General features: G+C 42.9%; 1 protein-coding gene across 1 annotated transcript in view; it reads right to left on the reverse strand.

Annotated features, from left to right (window-relative positions):
- The window catches only part of LOC139764052 (2',5'-phosphodiesterase 12), a 213,006-nt gene that overhangs the window by 112,819 nt on the left and 73,144 nt on the right, over positions 1-27,043 (reverse strand). The window contains exon 3 of the mRNA XM_071690508.1: positions 24,526-24,665. Within this exon, the coding sequence (XP_071546609.1) occupies positions 24,526-24,665 (140 nt within the window). The remainder of the gene's footprint in view (positions 1-24,525; positions 24,666-27,043) is intronic.

Consider the following 27,043-nt stretch of genomic DNA (forward strand, 5'->3'; position numbering starts at 1 on the left):
CCACTCTATCATCAAACACATTCAACAAACCTTCAAAATACTCACTCCATCTCCTTCTCACATCACCACTACTTGTTATCACCTCCCCATTTGCGCTCTTCACTGAAGTTCCCATTTGCTCCCTTGTCTTACGCACTTTATTTACCTCCTTCTAGAACATCTTTTTATTCTCCCTAAAATTTAATGATACTCTCTCACCCCAACTCTCATTTGCCCTCTTTTTCACCTCTTGCACCTTTCTCTTGACCTCCTGTCTATTTCTTTTATACATCTCCCACTGAATTGCATTTTTTCCCTTAAAAATCGTCCAAATGCCTCTCTCTTCTCTTTCACTAATAATCTTACTTCTTCATCCCACCACTCACTACCCTTTCTAATCAACCCACCTCCCACTCTTCTCATGCCACAAGCATCTTTTGCGCAATCCATTACTGATTCCCTAAATACATCCCATTCTTCCCCCACTCCCCTTACTTCCATTGTTCTCATCTTTTTCCATTCTGTACTCAGTCTCTCCTGGTACTTCCTCACACAAGTCTCCTTCCCAAGCTCACTTACTCTCACCACCCTCTTCACCCCAACATTCACTCTTCTTTTCTCAAAACCCCTACAAATCTTCACCTTCGCCTCCACAAGATAATGATCAGACATCCCTCCAGTTGCACCTCTCAGCACATTAACATCCAAAAGTCTCTCTTTCGCGCGCCTGTCAATTAACACGTAATCCAATAACGCTCTCTGGCCATCTCTCCTACGTACATACGTATACTTATGTATATCTCGCTTTTTAAACCAGGTATTCCCAATCACCAGTCCTTTTTCAGCACATAAATCTACAAGCTCTTCACCATTTCCATTTACAACACTGAACACCACATGTATACCAATTATTCCCTCAACTGCCACATTACTCACCTTTGCAATCAAATCCCCCATCACTATAACCCGGTTTCATGCATCAAAACCACTAACACACTCATTTAGCTGCTCCCAAAACACTTGCCTCTCATGATCTTTCTTCTCATGCCCAGGTGCATATGCACCAATAATCACCCATCTCTCTCCATCAACTTTCAGTTTTACCCATATCAATCGAGAATTTACTTTCTTACATTCTATCACATACTCCCACAACTCTTGTTTCAGGGGTACTGCTACTCCTTCCCTTGCTCTTGTCCTCTCACTAACCCCTGACTTTACTCCCAAGACATTCCCAAACCACTCTTCCCCTTTACCCTTGAGATGCATTTCACTCAGAGCCAAAACATCCAGGTTCCTTTCCTCAAATATACTACCTATCTCTCCTTATTCCACATCTTGGTTACATCCACACACATTTAGACACCCCAGTCTGAGCCTTCGAGGAGGATGAGCACTCCCCGCGTAACTCCTTCTTCTGTTTCCCATTTTAGAAAGTTAAAAAAATAAGAGGAGGGGATGATTTCTGGCCCCCCGATCCCGTTCCCTCTATTCGCCTTCTATGAGACGCGAGGAATGCGTGGGAAGTATTCTTTCACCCCTATCCCCAGGAATAATATACATATATATACACATATATATACAAATATAAATACATGCGTAAGACAAGGGAGCAAATGGGAACTTCAGTGAAGGGCACAAATGGGAGGTGATAACAAGTAGTGGTGATGTGAGAAGGAGATGGAGTGAGTATTTTGAAGGTTTGTTGAATGTGTTTGATGATAGAGTGGCAGATATAGGGTGTTTTGGTCGAGGTGGTGTGCAAAGTGAGAGGGTTAGGGAAAATGATTTGGTAAACAGAGAAGAGGTAGTAAAAGCTTTGTGGAAGATGAAAGCAGGCAAGGAAGCTGGTTTGGATGGTATTGCAGTGGAATTTATTAAAAAAGGGGGTGACTGTATTATTGACTGGTTGGTAAGGTTATTTAATGTATGTATGACTCATGGTGAGGTGCCTGAGGATTGGCGGAATGCGTGCATAGTGCCATTGTACAAAGGCAAAGGGGATAAGAGTGAGTGCTCAAATTACAGAGGTATAAGTTTGTTGAGTATTCCTGGTAAATTATATGGGAGGGTATTGATTGAGAGGGTGAAGGCATGTACAGAGCATCAGATTGGGGAAGAGCAGTGTGGTTTCAGAAGTGGTAGAGGATGTGTGGATCAGGTGTTTGCTTTGAAGAATGTACGTGAGAAATACTTAGAAAAGCAAATGGATTTGTATGTAGCATTTATGGATCTGGAGAAGGCCTATGATAGAGTTGATAGAGATGCTCTGTGGAAGGTGTTATGAATATATGAATATATGAGATGCAAGTTGTTAGAAGCAGTGAAAAGTTTTTATCGAGGATGTAAGGCATGTGTACGTGTAGGAAGAGAGGAAAGTGATTGGTTCTCAGTGAATGTAGGTTTGCGGCAGGGGTGTGTGATGTCTCCATGGTTGTTTAATTTGTTTATGGAAAGGGTTGTTAGGGAGGTAAATGCAAGAGTTTTGGAAAGAGGGGCAAGTATGAAGTCTGTTGGGGATGAGAGAGCTTGGGAAGTGAGTAAGTTGTTGTTCGCTGATGATACATCGCTGGTGGCTGATTCATGTGAGAAACTGCAGAAGCTGGTGACTGAGTTTGGTAAAGTGTGTGAAAGAAGAAAGTTAAGAATAAATGTGAATAAGAGCAAGGTTATTAGGTACAGTAGGGTTGAGGGTCAAGTCAATTGGGAGGAAAGTTTAAATGGAGAAAAACTGGAGAAAGTAAAGTGTTTTAGATATCTGGGAGTGGATCTGGCAGCGGATGGAACCATGGAAGTGGAAGTGGATCATAGGGTGGGGGAGGGGGCGAAAATTCTGGGAGCCTTGAAGAATGTGTGGAAGTCGAGAACATTATCTCGGAAAGCAAAAATGGGTATGTTTGAAGGAATAGTGGTTCCAACAATGTTGTATGGTTGCGAGGCGTGGGCTATGGATAGAGTTGTGCACAGGAGGATGGATGTGCTGGAAATGAGATGTTTGAGGACAATGTGTGGTGTGAGGTGGTTTGATCGAGTAAGTAACATAAGGGTAAGAGAGATGTGTGGAAATAAAAAGAGCGTGGTTGAGAGAGCAGAAGAGGGTGTTTTGAAATGGTTTGGGCACATGGAGAGAATGAGTGAGGAAAGATTGACCAAGAGGATATATGTGTCGGAGGTGGAGGGAACGAGGAGAAGAGGGAGACCAAATTGGAGGTGGAAAGATGGAGTGAAAAAGATTTTGTGTGATCGGGGCCTGAACATGCAGGAGGGTGAAAGGAGGGCAAGGAATAGAGTGAATTGGATCGATGTGGTATATCGGGGTTGACGTGCTGTCAGTGGATTGAATCAGGGCATGTGAAGCGTCTGGGGTAAACCATGGAAAGCTGTGTAGGTATGTATATTTGCGTGTGTGGACGTATGTATATACATGTGTATGGGGGTGGGTTGGGCCATTTCTTTCGTCAGTTTCCTTGCGCTACCTCGCAAACACGGGAGACAGCGACAAAGCAAAAAAAAAATATATATATATATACATATACACATACATACACACATACATATATATATACATATGAAAAATGTAAGAAATAATTTACAAAACTGAAACTTCTAGCTTGAAATGAACTGAAAAATTAATGTCACATAATATATATTTATATTTTTTTTTTCTTTCTCGCTGTCTCCCGCGTTTTCGAGGTAGCGCAAGGAAACAGACGAAAGAAATGGCCCAACCCACCCCCATACACATGTATATACATACGTCCACACACGCAAATATACATACCTACACAGCTTTCCATGGTTTACCCCAGATGCTTCACATGCCCTGATTCAACCCACTGACAGCACGTCAACCCCGGTATACCACATCGATCCAATTCACTCTATTCCTTGCCCTCCTTTCACCCTCCTGCATGTTCAGGCCCCGATCACACAAAATCTTTTTCACTCCATCTTTCCACCTCCAATTTGGTCTCCCACTTCTCCTCGTTCCCTCCACCTCCGACACATATATCCTCTTGGTCAATCTTTCCTCACTCATTCTCTCCATGTGCCCAAACCATTTCAAAACACCCTCTTCTGCTCTCTCAACCACGCTCTTTTTATTTCCACAAATCTCTCTTACCCTTACGTTACTTACTCGATCAAACCACCTCACACCACACATTGTCCTCAAACATCTCATTTCCAGCACATCCATCCTCCTGCGCACAACTCTATCCATAGCCCACGCCTCGCAACCATACAACATTGTTGGAACCACTGTTCCTTCAAACATACCCATTTTTGCTTTCCGAGATAATGTTCTCGACTTCCACACATTCTTCAAGGCTCCCAGAATTTTTGCCCCCTCCCCCACCCTATGATCCACTTCGGCTTCCATGGTTCCATCCGCTGCCATATCCACTCCCAGATATCTAAAACACTTTACTTCCTCCAGTTTTTCTCCATTCAAACTTACCTCCCAATTGACTTGAAACTCAACCCTACTGTACCTAATAACCTTGCTCTTATTCACATTTACTCTTAACTTTCTTCTTTCACACACTTTACCAAACTCAGTCACCAGCTTCTGCAGTTTCTCACATGAATCAGCCACCAGCGCTGTATCATCAGCGAACAACAACTTACTTCCCAAGCTCTCTCATCCACAACAGACTTCATACTTGCCCCTCTTTCCAAAACTCTTGCATTCACCTCCCTAACAACCCCATCCATAAACAAATTAAACAACCATGGAGACATCACACACCCCTGCTGCAAACCTACATTCACTGAGAACCAATCACTTTCCTCTCTTCCTACACGTACACATGCCTTACATCCTCGATAAAAACTTTTCACTGCTTCTAACAACTTGCCTTCCACACCATATATTCTTAATACCTTCCACAGAGCATCTCTATCAACTCTATCATATGCCTTCTCCAGATCCATAAATGCTACACACAAATCCATTTGCTTTTCTAAGTATTTCTCACATACATTCCTCAAAGCAAACACCTGATCCACACATCCTCTACCACTTCTGAAACCACACTGCTCTTCCCCAATCTGATGCTCTGTACATGCCTTCACCCTCTCAATCAATACCCTCCCATATAATTTACCAGGAATACTCAACAAACTTATACCTCTGTAATCTGAGCACTCACTCTTATCCCCTTTGCCTTTGTACAATGGCATTATGCACGCATTCCGCCAATCCTCAGGCACCTCACCATGAGTCATACATACATTAAATAACCTTACCAACCGGTCAATAATACAGTCACCCCCTTTTTCAATAAATTCCACTGCGATACCATCCAAACCTGCTGCTTTGCCGGCTTTCATCTTCCGCAAAGCTTTTACTACCTCTTCTCTGTTTACGAAATCATATATATATATATATATATATATATATATATATATATATATATGTTTGAAGGAATAGTGGTTCCAACAATGTTGTATAGTTGCGAGTCGTGGGCTATGGATAGAGTTGTGCGCAGGAGGATGGATGTACTGGAAATGAGATGTTTGAGGACAATGTGTGGTGTGAGGTGGTTTGATCGAGTGAGTAACGTAAGGGTAAGAGAGATGTGTGGAAATAAAAAGAGCGTGGTTGAGAGAGCAGAAGAGGGTGTTTTGAAGTGGTTTGGGCACATGGAGAGGATGAGTGAGGAAAGACTGACCAAGAGGATATATGTGTCGGAGGTGGAGGGAACAAGGAGAAGAGGGAGACCAAATTGGAGGTGGAAAGATGGAGTGAAAAAGATTTTGTGTGATCGGGGCCTGAACATGCAGGAGGGTGAAAGGAGGGCAAGGAATAGAGTGAATTGGAGCGATGTGGTATACCGGGGTTGATGTGCTGTCAGTGGATTGAAGCAGGGCATGTGAAGCGTCTAGGGTAAACCATGGAAAGCTGTGTAGGTATGTATATTTGCGTGTGTGGACGTATGTATATACATGTGTATGGGGGGGGGTTGGGCCATTTCTTTCGCCTGTTTCCTTGCGCTACCTCGCAAACGCGGGAGACAGCGACAAAGTATAATAAATAAATAAATTTTTTTTTTTTTTTTTTTTTTTTTTTTCATACTATTCGCCATTTCCCGCATTAGCGAGGTAGCGTTAAGAACAGAGGACTGGGCCTTTGAGGGAATATCCTCATATGGCCCCCTTCTCTGTTCCTTCTTTTGGAAAATTTAAAAAAACATGAGAGGGGAGGATTTCCAGCCCCCCGCTCCCATATATATATATATATATATATATATATATATATATATATATATATATATACACACAATAAATAAATAAATAAATAAATAAATATACATATATATATATATATATATATATATATATATATATATATATATATATATATATATATATATATATATATATATATATATCCCTGGGGATAGGGGAGAAAGAATACTTCCCACGTGTTCCCTGCGTGTCATAGAAGGCGACTAAGAGGGGAGGGAGCGGGGGAATGGACACCCTCCGCTCCCTGTATTTCAACTTTCTAAAAGGGGAAACAGAAGAAGGAGTGATGCAGGAAGTGCTCATCCTCCTTGAAGGCTCAGATTGGGGTGTCTACATCTGTGTGGATGTAAGCAAGATGAGAATAAAGGAGAGATAGGTACCATGTTTGAGAAAAGGAACCTGGATGTTTTGGTTTTGAGTGAAATGAAGCTGAAGGGTAAAGGGGAAGACAGGTTTGGGAATGTCTTGGGAGAAAAGTCAGGGGTTAGTGAGAGGACAAGAGCAAGGGAAGGAGTAGCACTACTCATGAAACAAGAGTAGTGGGGGTATGTGAAAGAGTGTAAGAAAGTAAACTCTAGATTGATATGGGTAAAACTGAAATTGGATGGAGAGAGATGGGTAATTATTGGTGCATATGCACCTGGGCATGAGAAAAAAGATCATGAGAGGCAAGTGTTTCAAGAGCAGCTAAGTGAGTGTGTTAGCAGTTTTGATGCAAGAGACCAGGTTATAGTGATGGGTGATTTGAGTGCAAAGGTGAGTAATGTGGCAGTTGAGGGAATAATTGGTGTACATGGGGTTTTCGGTGTTGTAAATGGAAATGGTGAAGAGTTTGTAGATTTATGTGCTGAAAAAGGACTGGTGATTGGGATTACCTGGTTTAAAAAGAGATATATATAAGTATTCGTAAGTAGGGGAGATGGCCAGAGAGCGTTATTGGCTTACGTGTTAATTGACAGACGCAAGAAAGAGATTTTTGGATGTTAATGTGCTGAGAGGTGCAACTGGAGGGATGTATGATCATTATCTTGTGGAGGTGAAGGTGAAGATTTCTAGAGGTTTTCAGAAAAGATGTGAGAATGTTGGGGTGAAGAGAGTGGTGAGAGTAAGTGAGCTTGGGAAGGAGACTTGTGTGAGGAAGTACCAGGAGACACTGAGTACAGAATGGAAAAAGGTGAGAACTAAGGACGTAAGGGGAGTGGAGGAGGAATGGGATGTATTTAGGGAAGCAGTGATGCCTTGCGCAAAAGATGCTTGTGGCATGAGAAGCATGGGAGGTGGGCAGATTATAAAGGGTAGCGAGTGGTGGGATGAAGAAGTAAGATTATTAGTGAAAGAGAAGAGAGAGGCATTTGGACGATTTTTGCAGGGAAATAATGCAAATGACTGGGAGATATATAAAAGAAAGAGGGAGAAGGTTAAGAGAAACGTGCAAGAGGTGAAAAAGAGGGCAAATGAGAGTTAGGGTGAGAGAGTATGATTAAATTTTAAAGAGAATAAAAAGATGTTTTGGAAGGCGGTAAATAAAGAGTGTAAGACGAAGGAGCAAAAGGGAACTTCAGCGAAGGGGGCTAATGGGGAGGTGATAACAAGTAGGAGATGGAGTGAGTATTTTGAAGGTTTGTTGAATGTTTGATGATACAGTGGCAAATATAGGGTGTTTTGGTCAAGGTGGTGTGCAAAGTGTGAGGGTTAGGGAGAATGATTTGGTAAACAGAGAAGAGGTAGTAAAAGTTTTGCGGAAGATGAAAGCCGGCAAGTCAGCAGGTTTGGATGGTATTGCAGTAAAATTTATTAAAAAAGGGGTGACTGTATTGTTGACTGGTTGGGAAGGTTATTCAATGTATTTATGACTCATGGTGAGGTGCCTGAGGATTGGCGGAATGCTTGCATAGTGCCATTGTACAAAGGCAAAGAGGATAAAAGTGAGTGCTCAAATTAAAGAGGTGTAAGTTTGATGAGTATTCCTGGGAAATTACATGGGAGGGTATTGATTGAGAGGGTGAAGGCATGTACAGAGCATCAGATTGGGGGAGAGCAGTGTCGTTTCAGAAGTGGTAGAGGATATGTGGATCAGGTGTTTGCTTTGAAGAATGTATGTGAGAAATGCTTAGAAAAGCAAATGGATTTCTATGTAGCATTTATGGATCTGAAGAAAACATATGACAGAGTTGATTGAGATGCTTTGTGGAAGGTATTAAGAATATACGGTGTGGGAGGCAAGTTGTTAGAAGCAGTGAAAAGTTTTTATCAAGGATGCAAGGCATGTGTACGTGTAGGAAGAGAAGAAAGTGATTGGTTCTCAGTGAATGTAGGTTTGTGGCAGGGGTGTGTGATGTCTCCATGGTTGTTTAATTTGTTTATGGATGGGGTTGTTAGGGAGGTGAATGCAAGAGTATTAGAAAGAGGGGCAAGTATGCAGTCTGTTGTGGATGAGAGAGCTTGGAAAGTGAGTCAGTTGGTCTTCGCTGATGATACAGCGCTGGTGGCTGATTCGTGTGAGAAACTGCAGAAGCTGGTGACTGAGTTTGGCAAAGTGTGTGAAAGAAGAAAGCTGAGAGTAAATGTGAATAAGGGCAAGGTTTCTAGTTACAGTAGGGTTGAGGGATAAGTCAATTGGAAGGTTAGTTTGAATTGAGAAAAACTGCAGGAAGTGAAGTGTTTTAGATATCTGGAAGTGGTTTTGGCAGTGGTTGGAACCATGGAAGTGGAAGTAAATCATAGGGTGGGGGAGGGGGTGAAAGTTCTGGGAGCGTTGAAGAATGTGTGGAAGTCGAGAACATTATCTCGGAAGGCAAAAATGGGTATGTTTGAAGGAATAGTGGTTCCAACAATGTTATATGATTGCAAGGCGTGGGCTATGGATAGAGTTGTGCAGAGGAGGGTGGATGTGCTGGAAATGAGATGTTTGAGGACAATATGTGGTGTGAGATGGTTTGATCGAGTAAGTAATAATAGGGGAAGAGAGATGTGTGGTAATAAAAAGAGTGTGGTTGAGAGAGCAGAAGAGAGTCTTTTGAAATCATTTGGTCACATGAAGAGAATGGGTGAGGAAAGATTGACCAAGAGGATGTATGTGTCAGAGGTGGAGGGAACGAGGAGAAGTGGGAGACCAAATTGGAGGTGGAAAGATGCAGTGAAAAAGATTTTGAGTGATTAGGGCCTTAACATGCAGGAGTGTGAAAGGCGTGCAAGGGATAGAGTGAATTGGAACGATGTGGTATACCGGGTTCGACGTGCTGTCAATGGATTGAACCAGGGCATGTGAAACATCTGCGGTAAAGCATGGAAAGTTCTGTGGGGACTGGATCTGGAAAGGGAGCTGTGGTTTCGGTGTATCATTACGTGACAGCTAGACTGAGTGCGAACCAATGTGGCATTTGTTGTCTTTTATATATATATATATTTTATTATTATTTTGCTTTGTCGCTGTCTCCCGCGTTAGCGAGGTAGCGCAAGGAAACAGACGAAAGAATGGCCCAGCCCACCCACATACACATGTATATACAAACATGTCCAACCATGCACAATATACATACCTATACATCTCAATGTACACATATATATACACACACAGACATATACATATATACACATGTACATAATTCATACTGTCTGCCTTTATTTGTTCCCATCGCCACCTCGCCACACATGGAATAACAACCCCCTCCCCCCTCATGTCTGCGAGGTAGTGCTAGGAAAAACACCAAAGGCCCCATTCGTTCACACTCAGTCTCTAGCTGTCATGCAATAATGCACCGAAACCACAGCTCCCTTTCCACATCCAGGCCCCACACACTTTGCATGGTTTACCCCAGACGCTTCACATGCCCTGGTTCAATCCATTGACAGCACGTCGACCCCGGTATACCACATTGTTCCAATTCACTCTATTCCTTGCACGCCTTTCACCCTCCTGCATGTTCAGGCCCCGATCACTCAAAATCGTTTTCACTCCATCTTTCCACCTCCAATTTGGTCTCCCACTTCTCCTCGTTCCCTCCACCTCTGACACATATATCCTCTTGGTCAATCTTTCCCCACTCATTCTCTCCATGTGACCAAACCATTTCAAAACACCCTCTTCTGCTCTCTCAACCACACTCTTTTTATTTCCACACATCTCTTACATTACTTACTCGATCAAACCACCTCACACCACATATTGTCCTCAAACATCTCATTTCCAGCACATCCACCCTCCTGTGCACAACTCTATCCATAGCCCACACCTCGCAACCATACAACACTGATGGAACCACTATTCCTTCAAACATACCCATTTTTGCTTTCCAAGATAATCTTCTCGACTTCCAAACATTCTTCAAGGCTCCCAGAATTTTCGCCCCCTCCCCCACCCTATGATTCACTTCCGCTTCCATGATTCCATCCGCTGCCAGATCCACTCCCAGATATCTAAAGCACTTCACTTCCTCGAGCTTTTCTCCATTCAAACTTACCTCCCAATTGACTTGACCCTCAACCCTACTGTACCTAATAACCTTGCTCTTATTCACATTTACTCTCAGCTTTCTTCTTTCACACACTTTACCAAACTCATTCACCAGCTTCTGCAGTTTCTCACATGAATCAGCCACCAGTGCTGTATCATCAGCGAACAACAACTGACTCACTTCCCAAGCTCTCTCATCCACAACAGACTGCATACTTGCCCCTCTTTCCAAAACTCTTGTATTCACCTCCCTAACAACCCCATCCATAAACAAATTAAACAACCATGGAGACATCACACACCCCTGCCGCAAACTTACATTCACTGAGAACCAATCACTTTCCTCTCTTCCTACACGTACACATGCCTTACATCCTCGATAAAAACTTTTCACTGCTTCTAACAACTTGCCTCCCACACCATATATTCTTAATACCTTCCACAGAGCATCTCTATCAACTCTATCATATGCCTTCTCCAGATCCATAAATGCTACATACAAATCCATTTGTTTTTCTAAGTATTTCTCGCATATATTCTTCAAAGCAAACACCTGATCCACACATCCTCTACCACTTCTGAAACCACACTGCTCTTCCCCAATCTGATGCTCTGTACATGCCTTCATCCTCTCAATCAATACCCTCCCATATAATTTACCAGGAATACTCAACAAACTTATTTATATTTATTTATTATACTTTGTCGCTGTCTCCCGCGTTTGCGAGGTAGCGCAAGGAAACAGACGAAAGAAATGGCCCAACCCCCCCCCATACACATGTATATACATACGTCCACACACGCAAATATACATACCTACACAGCTTTCCATGGTTTACCCCAGACGCTTCACATGCCTTGCTTCAATCCACTGACAGCACGTCAACCCCGGTATACCACATCGCTCCAATTCACTCTATTCCTTGCTCTCCTTTCACCCTCCTGCATGTTCAGGCCCCGATCACACAAAATCTTTTTCACTCCATCTTTCCACCTCCAATTTGGTCTCCCTCTTCTCCTTGTTCCCTCCACCTCCGACACATATATCCTCTTGGTCAATCTTTCCTCACTCATCCTCTCCATGTGCCCAAACCACTTCAAAACACCCTCTTCTGCTCTCTCAACCACGCTCTTTTTATTTCCACACATCTCTCTTACCCTTACGTTACTCACTCGATCAAACCACCTCACACCACACATTGTCCTCAAACATCTCATTTCCAGCACATCCATCCTCCTGCGCACAACTCTATCCATAGCCCACGCCTCGCAACCATACAACATTGTTGGAACCACTATTCCTTCAAACATACCCATTTTTGCTTTCCGAGATAATGTTCTCGACTTCCACACATTCTTCAAGGCCCCCAGGATTTTCGCACCCTCCCCCACCCTATGATCCACTTCCGCTTCCATGATTCCATCCGCTGCCAGATCCACTCCCAGATATCTAAAACACTTCACTTCCTCCAGTTTTTCTCCATTCAAACTCACCTCCCAATTGACTTGACCCTCAACCCTACTGTACCTAATAACCTTGCTCTTATTCACATTTACTCTTAACTTTCTTCTTCCACACACTTTTCCAAACTCAGTCACCAGCTTCTGCAGTTTCTCACATGAATCAGCCACCAGCGCTGTATCATCAGCGAACAACAACTGACTCACTTCCCAAGCTCTCTCATCCCCAACAGACTTCATACTTGCCCCTCTTTCCGAAACTCTTGCATTTACCTCCCTAACAACCCCATCCATAAACAAATTAAACAACCATGGAGACATCACACACCCCTGCCGCAAACCTACATTCACTGAGAACCAATCACTTTCCTCTCTTCCTACACGTACACATGCCTTACATCCTCGATAAAAACTTTTCACTGCTTCTAACAACTTTCCTCCCACACCATATATTCTTAATACCTTCCACAGAGCATCTCTATCAACTCTATCATATGCCTTCTCCAGATCCATAAATGCTACATACAAATCCATTTGCTTTTCTAAGTATTTCTCACATACATTCTTCAAAGCAAACACCTGATCCACACATCCTCTACCATTTCTGAAACTCAACAAACATATACCTCTGTAATTTGAGCACTCACTCTTATCCCCTTTGCCTTTGTACAATGGCACTATGCAAGCATTCCGCCAATCCTCAAGCACCTCACCATGAATCATACATATTTTAAATAACCTTACCAACCAGTCAACAATACAGTCACCCCCTTTTTTAATAAATTCCACTGCAATGCCATCCAAACCTGCTGCCTTGCCGGCTTTCATCTTCCGTAAAGCTTTTACTACCTCTTCTCTATTTACCAAATCATTTTCCCTAACCCTCTCACTTTGCACACCACCTCGACCAAGACACCCCACATCTGCCACTCTGTCATCAAACACATTCAACAAACCTTCAAAATACTCACTCCATCTCCTTCTCACATCACCACTACTTGTTATCACCTCCCCATTTGCCCCCTTCACTGAAGTTCCCATTTGCTCCCTTGTCTTATGCACTTTACTTACCTCCTTCCAAAACATCTTTTTATGCTCCCTGAAATTTAATGATACTCTCTCACCCCAACTCTCATCTGCCCTCTTTTTCACCTCTTGCACCTTTCTCTTGACCTCCTGCCTCTTTCTTTTATACATCTCCCACTCATTTGCATTTTTTCCCTGCAAAAATCGTTCAAATGCCTCTCTCTTCTCTTTCATTAATAATCTTACTTCTTCATTCCACCACTGACTACCTTTTCTAATCAACCCACCTCCCACGCTTCTCATGCCACAAGCATCTTTTGCGCAAGCCATCACTGATTCCCTAAATACATCCCATTCCTCCACCACTCCCCTTACCTCCTTTGTTCTCACCTTTCTCCATTCTGTACTCAGTCTCTCCTGGTACTTCCTCATACATGTCTCCTTCCCAAGCTCACTTACTCTCACCACTCTCTTCACCCTAACATTCTCTCTTCTTTTCTGAAAACCCCCACAAATCTTCATCTTTGCTTCCACAAGATAATGATCAGACATCCCTCCAGTTGCACCTCTCAGCACATTAACATCCAAAAGTCTCTCTTTCGTGCGTCTATCAATTAACACGTAATTCAATAACGCTCTCTGGCCATCTCTCCTACTTACATATGTATACTTATGTATATCTTGCTTTTAAAACCAGGTATTCCCAATCACCATTCCTTTTTCAGCACATAAATCTACAAGCTCTTCACCATTTCCATTTACAACACTGAACACTCCATGTATACCAATTATTCCCTCAACTGCCACATTACTCACCTTTGCATTCAAATCACCCATCACTATAACCCGGTCTTTTGCATCAAAACCACTAACACACTCATTCAGCTGCTCCCAAAACACTTGCCTCTCATGATCTTTCTTCTCATGCCCAGTGGCATATGCACCAATATTCACCCATCTCTCTCCATCACCTTTCAGTTTTACCCATATCAATCTAGAATTTACTTTCTTACACTCTATCACATACTCCCACAACTCCTGATTCAGGAGTAGTGCTACTCCTTCCCTTGCTCTTGTCCTCTCACTAACCCCTGACTTTACTCCCAAGACATTCCCAAAACACTCTTCCCCTTTACCCTTGAGCTTCGTTTCACTCAGAGCCAAAACATCCAGGTTCCTTTCCTCAAACATACTACCTATCTCTCCTTTTTTCTCATCTTGGTTACATCCACACACATTTAGACAACCCAATCTGAGCCTTCGAGGAGGATGAGCACTCCTCGCGTGACTCCTTCTTCTGTTTCCCCTTTTAGAAAGTTAAAATACAAGGAGGGGAGGGTTTCTGGCCCCCCACTCCCGTCCCCTTTAGTCGCCTTCTACGACACGTGAGGAATACGTGGAAAGTATTCTTAATCCCCTATCCCCAGGGATAATTCTTTTTTTTTTTTTTTGCTTTGTCGCTGTCTCCCGCGTTTGCGAGGTAGCGCAAGGAAACAGACGAAAGAAATGGCCCAACCCACCCCCGTACACATGTATATACATACGTCCACACACGCAAATATACATACCTACACAGCTTTCCATGGTTTACCCCAGACGCTTCACATGCCCCGATTCAATCCACTGACAGCACGTCAAGCCTGGTATATCACTTCGCTCCAATTCACTCTATTCCTTGCCCTCCTTTCACCCTCCTGCATGTTCAGGCCCCGATCACACAAAATCTTTTTCACTCCATCTTTCCACCTCCAATTTGGTCTCCCTCTTCTCCTCGTTCCCTCCACCTCTGACACATATATCCTCTTGGTCAATCTTTCCTCACTCATTCTCTCCATGTGCCCAAACCATTTCAAAACACCCTCTTCTGCTCTCTCAACCACGCTCTTTTTATTTCCACACATCTCTCTTACCCTTACGTTACTTACTCGATCAAACCACCTCACACCACACATTGTCCTCAAACATCTCATTTCCAGCACATCCATCCTCCTGCGCACAACTCTATCCATAGCCCACGCCTCGCAACCATACAACATTGTTGGAACCACTATTCCTTCAAACATACTCATTTTTGCTTTCCAAGATAATGTTCTCGACTTCCACACTTTCTTCAAGGCTCCCAGAATTTTCGCCCCCTCCCCCACCCTATGATCCACTTCCGCTTCCATGGTTCCATCCGCTGCCAGATCCACTCCCAGATATCTAAAATACTTCACTTCCACCAGTTTTTCTCCATTCAAACTCACCTCCCAATTGACTTGACCCTCAACCCTACTGTACCTAATAACCTTGCTCTTATTCACATTTACTCTTAACTTTCTTCTTTCACACACTTTACCAAACTCAGTCACCAGCTTCTGCAGTTTCTCACATGAATCAGCCACCAGCGCTGTATCATCAGCGAACAACAACTGACTCACTTCTCAAGCTCTCTCATCCCCAACAGACTTCATACTTGCCCCTCTTTCCAAAACTCTTGCATTCACCTCCCTAACAACCCCATCCATAAACAAATTAAACAACCATGGAGACATCACACACCCCTGCCGCAAACCTACATTCACTGAGAACCAATCACTTTCCTCTCTTCCTACATGTACACATGCCTTACATCCTCGATAAAAACTTTTCACTGCTTCTAACAACTTGCCTCCCACACCATATATTCTTAATACCTTCCACAGAGCATCTCTATCAACTCTATCATATGCCTTCTCTAGATCCATAAATGCTACAAAGAAATCCATTTGCTTTTCTAAGTATTTCTCACATACATTCTTCAAAGCAAACACCTGATCCACACATCCTCTACCACTTTTGAGACCACACTGCTCTTCCCCAATCTGATGCTCTGTACATGCTTTCACCCTCTCAATCAATACCCTCCCATATAATTTACCAGGAATACTCAACAAACTTATACCTCTGTAATTTGAGCACTCACTCTTATCCCCTTTGCCTTTGTACAATGGCACTATGCACGCATTCCGCCAATCCTCAGGCACCTCACCGTGAGTCATACATACATTAAATAACCTTACCAACCAGTCAACAATACAGTCACCCCCTTTTTTAATAAATTCCACTGCAATACCATCCAAACCTGCTGCCTTGCCGGCTTTCATCTTCCGCAAAGCTTTTACTACCTCTTCTCTGTTTACCAAATCATTTTCCCTAACCCTCTCACTTTGCACACCACCTCGACCAAAACACCCTATATCTGCCACTCTATCATCAAACACATTCAACAAACCTTCAAAATACTCACTCCATCTCCTTCTCACATCACCACTACTTGTTATCACCTCCCCATTTGCGCCCTTCACTGAAGTTCCCATTTGCTCCCTTGTCTTACGCACTTTATTTACCTCCTTCCAGAACATCTTTTTATTCTCCCTAAAATTTAATGATACTCTCTCACCCCAACTCTCATTTGCCCTTTTTTTCACCTCTTGCACCTTTCTCTTAACCTCCTGTCTCTTTCTTTTATACGTCTCCCACTCAACTGCATTTTTTCCCTGCAAAAATCGTCCAAATGCCTCTCTCTTCTCTTTCACTAATACTCTTACTTCTTCATCCCACCACTCACTACCCTTTCTAATCAACCCACCTCCCACTCTTCTCATGCCACAAGCATATATATAAATATATATTTATTTATTTATTATACTTTGTCGCTGTCTCCCGCGTTTGCGAGGTAGCGCAAGGAAACAGATGAAAGAAATGGCCCAACCCCCCCCCATACACATGAATATACATACGTCCACACACGCAAATATACACACCTACACAGCTTTCCATGGTTTACCCCAGACGCTTCACATGCCTTGATTCAATCCACTGACAGCACGTCAACCCCGGTATACCACATCGCTCCAATTCACTCTATTCCTTGCCCTCCTTTCACCCTCCTGCATGTTCAGGCCCCGATCACACAAAATCTTTTTCACTCCATCTTTCCACCTCCAATTTGGTCTCCCTCTTCTCCTCGTTCCCTCCACCTCCGACACATATATCCTCTTGGTCAATCTTTCCTCTCATTCTCTCCATGTGCCCAAACCACTTCAAAACACCCTCTTCTGCTCTCTCAACCACGCTCTTTTTATTTCCACACATCTCTCTTACCCTTACGTTACTCACTCGATCAAATATATATATCGATACCCCACCACACATGAAATAGCATCCCCCCTGCCCCCATGCGCGTGTGAGGTAGCACTAGGAAAAAGACAACAAAGGCCCCATTCGTTCACACTCAGTCTAGCTGTCATGTAATAATGCACCGAAACCACAGCTTCCTTTCCACATCCAGGCCCCACAAAATTTTCCATGGTTTACCCCAGATGCTTCACATACCCTGGTGCAATCCAATGACAGCACATCAACCCAAGTATACCACATCGTTCCAATTCACTCTAGTCCTTGCAAGCCTTTCATCCTCCTGTATATTCAGGCCCAGATTGCTCAAAATCTTTTTCACTCCATCCTTTCACCTCCAATTTGTTCTCTCGCTTCTCCTTGTTCCCTCCACCTCTGACACATATATCCTCTTTGTCAATCTTTCCTCACACATTCTCTCCATGTCTCCATACCATTTCAACACACCCGCTTCTGCTCTCTCAACCACATTCTTTTTATTTCCACACATCTCTCTTACCCTTTCATTACGTACTTGATCAAACCACCTCACACCACATTCTTTTTTTTATTTTGCTTTGTCGCTGTCTCCCGCGTTAGCGAGGTAGCGCAAGGAAACAGACGAAAGAACGGCCCAACCCACCCACATACACATGTATATACATACACGTCCACACACGCAAATATACATACCTATACATCTCAATGTACACATATATATACACACACAGACATATACATATATACACATGTACATAATTCATACTGTCTGCCTTTATTCATTCCCATCGCCACCTCGTCACACATGGAATAACAACCCCCTCCCCCCTCATGTGTGCAAGGTAGCGATAGGAAAGACAACAAAGGCCCCATTCGTTCACACTCAGTCTCTAGCTGTCATGTAATAATGCACCGAAACCACAGCTCCCTTTCCACATCCAGGCCCCACACAACTTTCCCTGGTTTACCCAAGACGCTTTACATGCCCTGGTTCAATCCATTGACAGCATGTCGACCCCGGTATACCACATCGTTCCAATTCACTCTATTCCTTGCCCGCCTTTCACCCTCCTGCATGTTCAGGCCCCGATCACTCAAAATCTTTTTCACTCCATCTTTCCACCTCCAATTTGGTCTCCCACTTCTCCTCGTTCCCTCCACCTCTGATACATATAACCTCTTGGTCAATCTTTCCTCACTCATTCTCTCCATGTGACCAAACCATTTCAAAACACCCTCTTCTGCTCTCTCAACCACGCTCTTTTTATTTCCACACATCTCTCTTACCCTTACATTACTTACTCGATCAAACCACCTCACACCACATATTGTCCTCAAACATCTCATTTCCAGCAGATCCACTCTCCTACACAGAACTCTATCCATAGCCCACGCCTCGCAACCATACAACATTGTTGGAACCACTATTCCTTCAAACATACCCATTTATGCTTTCCGAGATAACGTTCTCGAATTCCACACATTCTTTAAGGCCCCCAGAACTTTCGCCTCCTCCCCACCCTATGATTCACTTCCGCTTCCATGGTTCCATCCGCTGCCAGATCCACTCCCAGATATCTAAAACACTTCACTTCCTCCAGTTTTTCTCCATTCAAACTTACCTCCCAATTGACTTGACCCTCAACCCTACTGTACCTAATAACCTTGCTCTTATTCACATTTACTCTTAACTTTCTTCTTTCACACACTTTACCAAACTCAGTCACCAGCTTCTGCAGTTTCTCACATGAATCAGCCACCAGTGCTGTATCATCAGCGAACAACAACTTACTCACTTCTCAAGCTCTCTCATCCACAACAAACTGCATACTTGCCCCTCTTTCCAAAACTCTTGCATTCACCTCCCTAACAACCCCATCCATAAACAAATTAAACAACCATGGAGACATCACACACTCCTGCCGCAAACCTACATTCACTGAGAACCAATCACTTTCCTCTCTTCCTACATGTACACATGCCTTACATCCTCGTTAAAAACTTTTCACTGCTTCTAACAACTTGCCTCCCACACCATATATTCTTAATACCTTCCACAGAGCATCTCTATCAGCTCTGTCATATGCTCTCTCAGATCCATAAATGCTACATAGAAATCCATTTGCTTTTCTAAGTATTTCTCACATACATTCTTTAAAGCAAACACCTGATCCACTCATCCTCTACCACTTCTGAAACCACACTGCTCTTCCCCAATCTGATGCTCTGTACATGCCTTCACCCTCTCAATCAATACCCTCCCATATAATTTACCAGAAGTACTCAACAAACTTATACCTCTATAATTTGAGCACTCACTCTTGTCCCCTTTGCCTTTGTACAATGGCACTATGCAAGCATTCCGCCAATCCTCAGGCACCTCACCATGAATCATACATACATTAAATAACCTTACCAACCAGTCAACAATACAGTCACCCCCTTTTTTTATAAATTCCACTACAATACCATCCAAACCTGCTGCCTTGCCGGCTTTCATCTTCCGCAAAGCTTTTACTACCTCTTCTCTGTTTACCAAATCATTTTCCCTAACCCTCTCACTTTGCACACCACCTCGACCAAAACACCCTATATCTGCCACTCTATCATCAAACACATTCAACAAACCTTCAAAATACTCACTCCATCTCCTTCTCACATCACCACTACTCTTTACTCACACCACATATTGTCCTCAAACATTTCATATCTAACACATCCACCCTCCTCCGCACAACCCTATCCACAGCCAATGCTTCACAAATACATAACATCGTTGGAACCACACATTCTCGCCTTTCACACATTCTTCGACACTCTCAGAACCTTCTCCTCCTCCCCCACCTTGTGACTCACTTCCACTTCCACAGTTCCATCCACTGTTAAGTCCACTCCCTGATATCTAAAACATTTTACTTCCTCCAGTTTTTCTCCATTCAAACTTACCTCCCAATTAACTTGTCCCTCAACCCTACTGAACCTAACAATCTTGCTCTTATTCACATTTACTTGCAACTTTCTTCTTTAACACGATTTACCAAACTCAGTCACCAGCTTCTGCAGTTTCTCACCTAAATCAGCCACCAGCACTGTTTCATCAGCAAACAACAAATGACTCACTTTCCAAGCCCTCTCATCTACAACAGACTGCGTACTTCCTCCTCTCTCCAAAACCCTTGCATTTACCTCCCTTACCACAACATCCATAAACAAATTAAACAACCACGGGGACATCACACAACCCTACAGCAAACCAACATTCGCTGGGAACCAATCACTCTCCTCTCTTTCTACTTGTATGCATGCCTTACATCCTTGGTAAAACTTTTCTCTGCTTTTAGCAACTTACCTCCCACATCATCTCTATCAACCCTATCATATGCCTTCTCCAGATCCATAAATGCTACATCCAAATCCATTTGTTTTTCTAAGTACTTCTCACATACAATCTTCAAAGGAAAGACCTGACCCACACATCCTCTACCACTTCTGGAACCACACTGCCCTTTCCCAATCTGATGCTCTGTACATGTCTTCACCCTCTCAATCAATACCCTCCCATATAATTTCCCAGGAATACTCAACAAACTTATGCCTCTGTAGTCTGAACAATCACCTTTATCCCTTTTGCCTTTGGACAATGGCACTATTCATGCATTCCGCCAATCCTCAGGCACTCCACCTAATCCATACATACAATGAATATCCTTACCAAACAATCAACAACATAGTCAAGCCCTTTGTCAGTAAATTTTACTGCAATACCATCGAAAACCTGCCACCTTGACGGATTTAATTTTCTGCAATGCATTCAGTACCCCTTCTCTCTTAACCAAACAAATCTCCCTGACCCTCTCATTTCACACATCACGCCGACCAACACACCCTATATCTGCCACTCTATCATCAAACACATTTAACAAATCTTCAAAATACTCACTCCATCTCCTCACTTCATCACTACCTGTTATTACTTCCCCACTCGCATCCTTCACCAATGTTCCCGTTTATTTTTTTCCACATGTTATCTGCCTCCTTCCAAAACATCTATTTATTCTCCCTAAAGTTTAATGATACTCTCTCACCCTAACTCTCATTTGCCCTCTTCTTCAACCCTTGCACCTTTCTCTTGACCTCCTGCCACCTTCTTTTATACGTCTCTCAGTCATTTGCACTCCTTTCTTGTAAATATCATCCAAACACCTCTCTTTTCCCTTTCACTAACAACTTTACTTCTTCATCCCACCACTCACTACCCTTTCTAATCTGCCCTCCTCCCACCTTTCTCATGCCACATGCATCTTTTGCATGAGCCATCAATGCTTCCCTAAATACATCCTATTCCTCACCCACATTTACATCAATTGCTCTCACCCTTTGCCATTCTACACTCAATATCTCTTGGTACTTCCTTACATGAGTCTCCATTCCAAGCTCACTGACTCTCTTCTCCCCAACATTCTCTCTTCTTTTCTGAAAGCCACTACAAATCTTCACCTTTGCCTCCACGAGATAATGATCAGACATCTCTCCAGCTACCCCACTTAGCACATTAACATCCAAAAGTGTCCCTTTTACATGCCTATCAATTAAATCATAATCCAATAATGCCCTTAGACCATCTCTCCTACTTACATTCATATACTTGTGTATACCTCTCTTTTCAAGCCAGGTATTCCCAGTCACAAGTCATTTTTCAGCACACAAATCCGGGGAGCATTGTGTTTGAGTTACCCTTCACCAGTGGTCTGTCAAGGTCTAGGGATTAAAGGGTATGAAACTGCACTGAAGTTCACCAATTATGCCAGGTAGTAAAAGAGTTATTCCGAGTAGTAGTTGATAGGCAGGGAATGAACCAGGATGGTATATTATCAATAATACCAACCTGGTATTGGGAGGGTTATGTAGTGAGCCAGCACTTCAGTAGTTGTCGAGTTACACTCCCTGACTCAGGTAGCTGTCTTTTCTTTCTGCCTCACCTACACTTGGACTACTGGCGTTCTTTTCAAAAACATACAATCTCTCCTTGTCACACATAACACCTGACAACACTCAACTCGCACAACTCATACTTTGTGCTTCTAGATTTTCCTGCAATGAGCACTATGTGCTAGCCCTGCCTTTTGACAAAGTGGTAGGAACATTAGATAGATGTAGTATGCAGCAACCTTTAGGCAGGAGCACTTAGCAGATGCATTAGGTAGTAGTAGTTGGTAGGAACATTAGGCAAGAGCATTAGGTAGAAGTAGCGTGGAACAGTACATTCACATCAAGTAGAAGTAGTCAGTGGGAATATTAGGTAGGAACCTCTATAAATACTGCACTAGAGTTGCCCTCTGCCAGTGGAATGTTAAGGAATAGGCACAAAAGGCTAAGGAGGAGCACTGGAATTCACTAGATACAGAGATTTTATTGCTGTGGCCACCCCAGTGAGGGAGTTCTAGGAGGAAACAGGTGTCAGAGATATAGATAGATTGATAGGTAAATAGTAAAAGGAACAAGTGATTGAGGATGATGGCTCTGAATGTTAAAGCGATGACTGGTGAAAGTAAGAGGAAGAAGCTTGTAGAGCATTATCAAAGTCACAGTTTGGAGGTGCTGGGGATTGGGGAAACCCATATCAGTGAGCAGGGTGTATGGAAAGAAAATGTAATTGATAAATGCAAGTTATGGAAGGGCAAGGAAGAAGGAGTGGTATGGATGGGAATAAGTAAAAATCATCAGGGAAGAGGGAAAGAGGGATGTGTAACTGTGTTATTGCTGACAGTATGGGAGGGTGTTACATAGCATGGACTGAATGGATCAAGAATAACGTGATTGAAATGATAGACTAAACTGTGATGTCCACATGGATAAGTGTATATGCACCTGTGAATAAGAAGACTGTGCGAGGTAAGGATGACATGGAGCATTTCTGGAGAACTATGAATGACATAAGTATCAACAGATTTGAGAAGAAAAGGAAGGTAGTTGTAATGGGTGATGCAAATGTGAAGGTGGGATGTAAAGAAATTGGTAAGATAGTTGGTAAATGGGGAGTGCCAGGTGAAAATGAGGGCAGAAGTTACCTTGTGGATGCCTCTGCAGAAAGTTGTAAGCAGGTCTTATGATGTGTGTAATCATAGGCAATTTCAGGTAAATTCGATTAAGAATAAAAAAATGGTGTCTGAAAAGAAACAGAGGGAAAGTATTGATTTTCCAAAGCTATATAGAGTGACAGAAAAAAGTGCACTAAACTGTGTTATAGATATGGGGTGAGAAAGACTGGAAAAGGTGACAGAATTTAAGTATTTGTGAGCTATCTTGGGTAGGTTTGGTGATAAAGAAGGAGAGATAAAGAAGAAAACAGTACAGGGTAGTAGAGTCATTGGGTCCCATAATAGAATAATGAAGGGTTGAGGAGTAAGTACAGAATTGAAGAAAGGATTAAGGGACAGCGTAGTCCTCCTGACACTGACATGTGCAGCCAAAACATGGAACAAAACATGATATGGAAGAAGAGATAAGGGAAAGAGCAGAACAGGGTAGTAAAGTAACTGGGTCCCATAAAATAATAAAGGTCAGAGGAGTAAGTATGTAAGTGAAGAGAGGATGAAGGGACAGAATAGTCCTCCCAACACTGACCTATGCAACCAAAACTTGAACATAGGATGTCACAGAGGTCCAGAATCCAGGCTGTGGAAATGAGTTATTTGAAAGAAGCATGTGGTAGTACCAGATGGAATGAAGAAAGTAATGAGGGAGCGTATGAGACACTTGGTATGGCATGGATGCAAAGTGAATGAATTGTAGAGTGCTATGGCAGGTGAAATGTAATACTTTGAATTGGTTTGGGCATGTGGAAAGAATATAAGATGAGGAGTTTACTAGAAGTGTGTGTGATAGTAGGATCAAAGGAGTATGAGAGGAAGACCAACTGTGACATAGGGAAATAGAGTGGAAGAGTACTGGAGGAAGAGAAATGGGAGAAGAATACAAGGAATGGTGTATGCTAGGAAGGCATGTAAGGACAGGGATATGTGAGACTCTTTTGCCTTGGTCTATCTCTTGAAGGAAGTTCCCAGAGGGAATAAATATCAGAAATAAGGACAGATAGACAGGAAGGTCCTGACATATTTTCCTTGATAATATCTTTCATGCTCATGGGACAGACTAGAGAAAAGAAGAGAGATTAGTTCTTTTACCATACAATATTAACACTCTTATAAATATCTTACCTATGATTTCCTTTACAAGGAGCTGCTTTCGATAGTCCATTTCAATAGCATATGAAGGGCATGTTGAAAACAAGTGAGATCGTGCAAAATCTGAGTCTGCATACAAATCAGCAAGAATGTTGTAGGAGATGACACGTAAACTGAAAAGAAGTTAAATGCTAATATCATGAACTTATTAATCATGCAGTTGTTTACCTTTCATGCTTCTCTAATTCATTTTTTACAAGTTTTGTCCAACTTAAGATCACAGCAGTTACTGTAAGGCCTCCTCTACAAACCCTAACTTCACTGCATTTATGCCAAGTGCTCATCTTTAGCTTCCTAAACTGCAACACTATTCTTGCATATGTAAAGCTTCACACTGTCTTTCATCACTATCTGCAACACTACTCTTGCATATGTAAAGCTTCACACTGTCTTTCATCACTATCTGTAGTTTTCCTGAATACTTACTACCATTCACATGCATTCATTCAAATGTCTAAGTCACTTCAGCATTCCCATCCAGACATCATCAACTAATATCATACAGGTAGAGTATTCATTACCTGAAATGCTGGGGACTGGAAGTGTTTCAGATTTTGAATTTTTTCGGATTCTGGAATATTTGCATATACATAATGTATGTTTGGAACATGGTGAAGTGTCTGAGAGGATTGGGAGAATGCATGCATAGCACTACTGTACAAAGGCAAAGGGGATAAAGGTGAGTGTTCAAACCACAGAGGCATAAGTTTGTTGAGTATTCCTGGGAAATCATATGAAATGGTATTGATTGAGAGGATGAAGGCATGTACAGAGCATCAGACTGGGGAAGTGTGGTGTGGTTTCCAAAGTGGTAAAGGATGTGTGGATCAGGTGTTTGCTTTGAAGAAAGTATGTGAGAAATACTTAGAAAAACAGATGGATTTGCATGTAGCATTTATGGATCTGGAGATGGCATATGATAGGGTTGATAGAGATGCTTTGTGGAAGGTTTTAAGAGTATATGGCGTGGGGGGGGTAAGCTGCTAGAAGCAGTGAAAAGTTTTTATCAAGGATGTAAGGCATGTGTACTAGTAGGAAGAGAGGAGAATGATTGGTTCCCAGTGAAGGTTGGTCTGCGGCAGGGGTATGTGAAGTCCCTGCGGTTGTTTAATTTGTTTATGGATGGGGTGGTTAGGGAGGTAAATGCAAGAGTTATGGAGAGAGGGGCTAGCATGCAGTCTGTGGTGGATGAGAGGGCCTGGGAAGCAAGGCAGTTGTTGTTTGCTGATGATACAGCTCTAGCAGCTGATCCGTGTGAGAAATTGCAGAGGTAGGTGACCTTTTTTTTTTTTTTTTATACTTTGTCGCTGTCTCCCGCGTTTGCGAGGTAGCGCAAGGAAACAGACGAAAGAAATGGCCCAACCCCCCCCCCCATACACATGTATATACATACGTCCACACACGCAAATATACATACCTACACAGCTTTCCATGGTTTACCCCAGACGCTTCACATGCCTTGATTCAATCCACTGACAGCACGTCAACCCCGGTATACCACATCGCTCCAATTCACTCTATTCCTTGCCCTCCTTTCACCCTCCTGCATGTTCAGGCCCCGATCACACAAAATCTTTTTCACTCCATCTTTCCACCTCCAATTTGGTCTCCCTCTTCTCCTTGCTCCCTCCACCTCCGACACATATATCCTCTTGGTCAATCTTTCCTCACTCATCCTCTCCATGTGCCCAAACCACTTCAGAACATCCTCTTCTGCTCTCTCAACCACGCTCTTTTTATTTCCACACATCTCTCTTACCCTTACGTTACTCACTCGATCAAACCACCTCACACCACACATTGTCCTCAAACATCTCATTTCCAGCACATCCATCCTCCTGCGCACAACTCTATCCATAGCCCACGCCTCACAACCATACAACATTGTTGGAACCACTATTCCTTCAAACATACCCATTTTTGCTTTCCGAGATAATGTTCTCGACTTCCACACATTCTTCAAGGCCCCCAGAATTTTCGCCCCCTCCCCCACCCTATGATCCACTTCCGCTTCCATGGTTCCATCCGCTGCCAGATCCACTCCAAGATATCTAAAACACTTCACTTCCTCCAGTTTTTCTCCATTCAAACTCACCTCCCAATTGACTTGACCCTCAACCCTACTGTACCTAATAACCTTGCTCTTATTCACATTTACTCTTAACTTTCTTCTTTCACACACTTTACCAAACTCAGTCACCAGCTTCTGCAGTTTCTCGCATGAATCAGCCACCAGCGCTGTATCATCAGCGAACAACAACTGACTCACTTCCCAAGCTCTCTCATCCACAACAGACTTCATACTTGCCCCTCTTTCCAAAACTCTTGCATTTACCTCCCTAACAACCCCATCCATAAACAAATTAAACAACCATGGAGACATCACACACCCCTGCCGCAAACCTACATTCACTGAGAACCAATCACTTTCCTCTCTTCCTACACGTACACATGCCTTACATCCTCGATAAAAACTTTTCACTGCTTCTAA

Source organism: Panulirus ornatus, chromosome 48, assembly GCF_036320965.1.
Source record: "Panulirus ornatus isolate Po-2019 chromosome 48, ASM3632096v1, whole genome shotgun sequence".
Classification (NCBI taxonomy): Eukaryota; Metazoa; Arthropoda; class Malacostraca; order Decapoda; family Palinuridae; genus Panulirus; species Panulirus ornatus.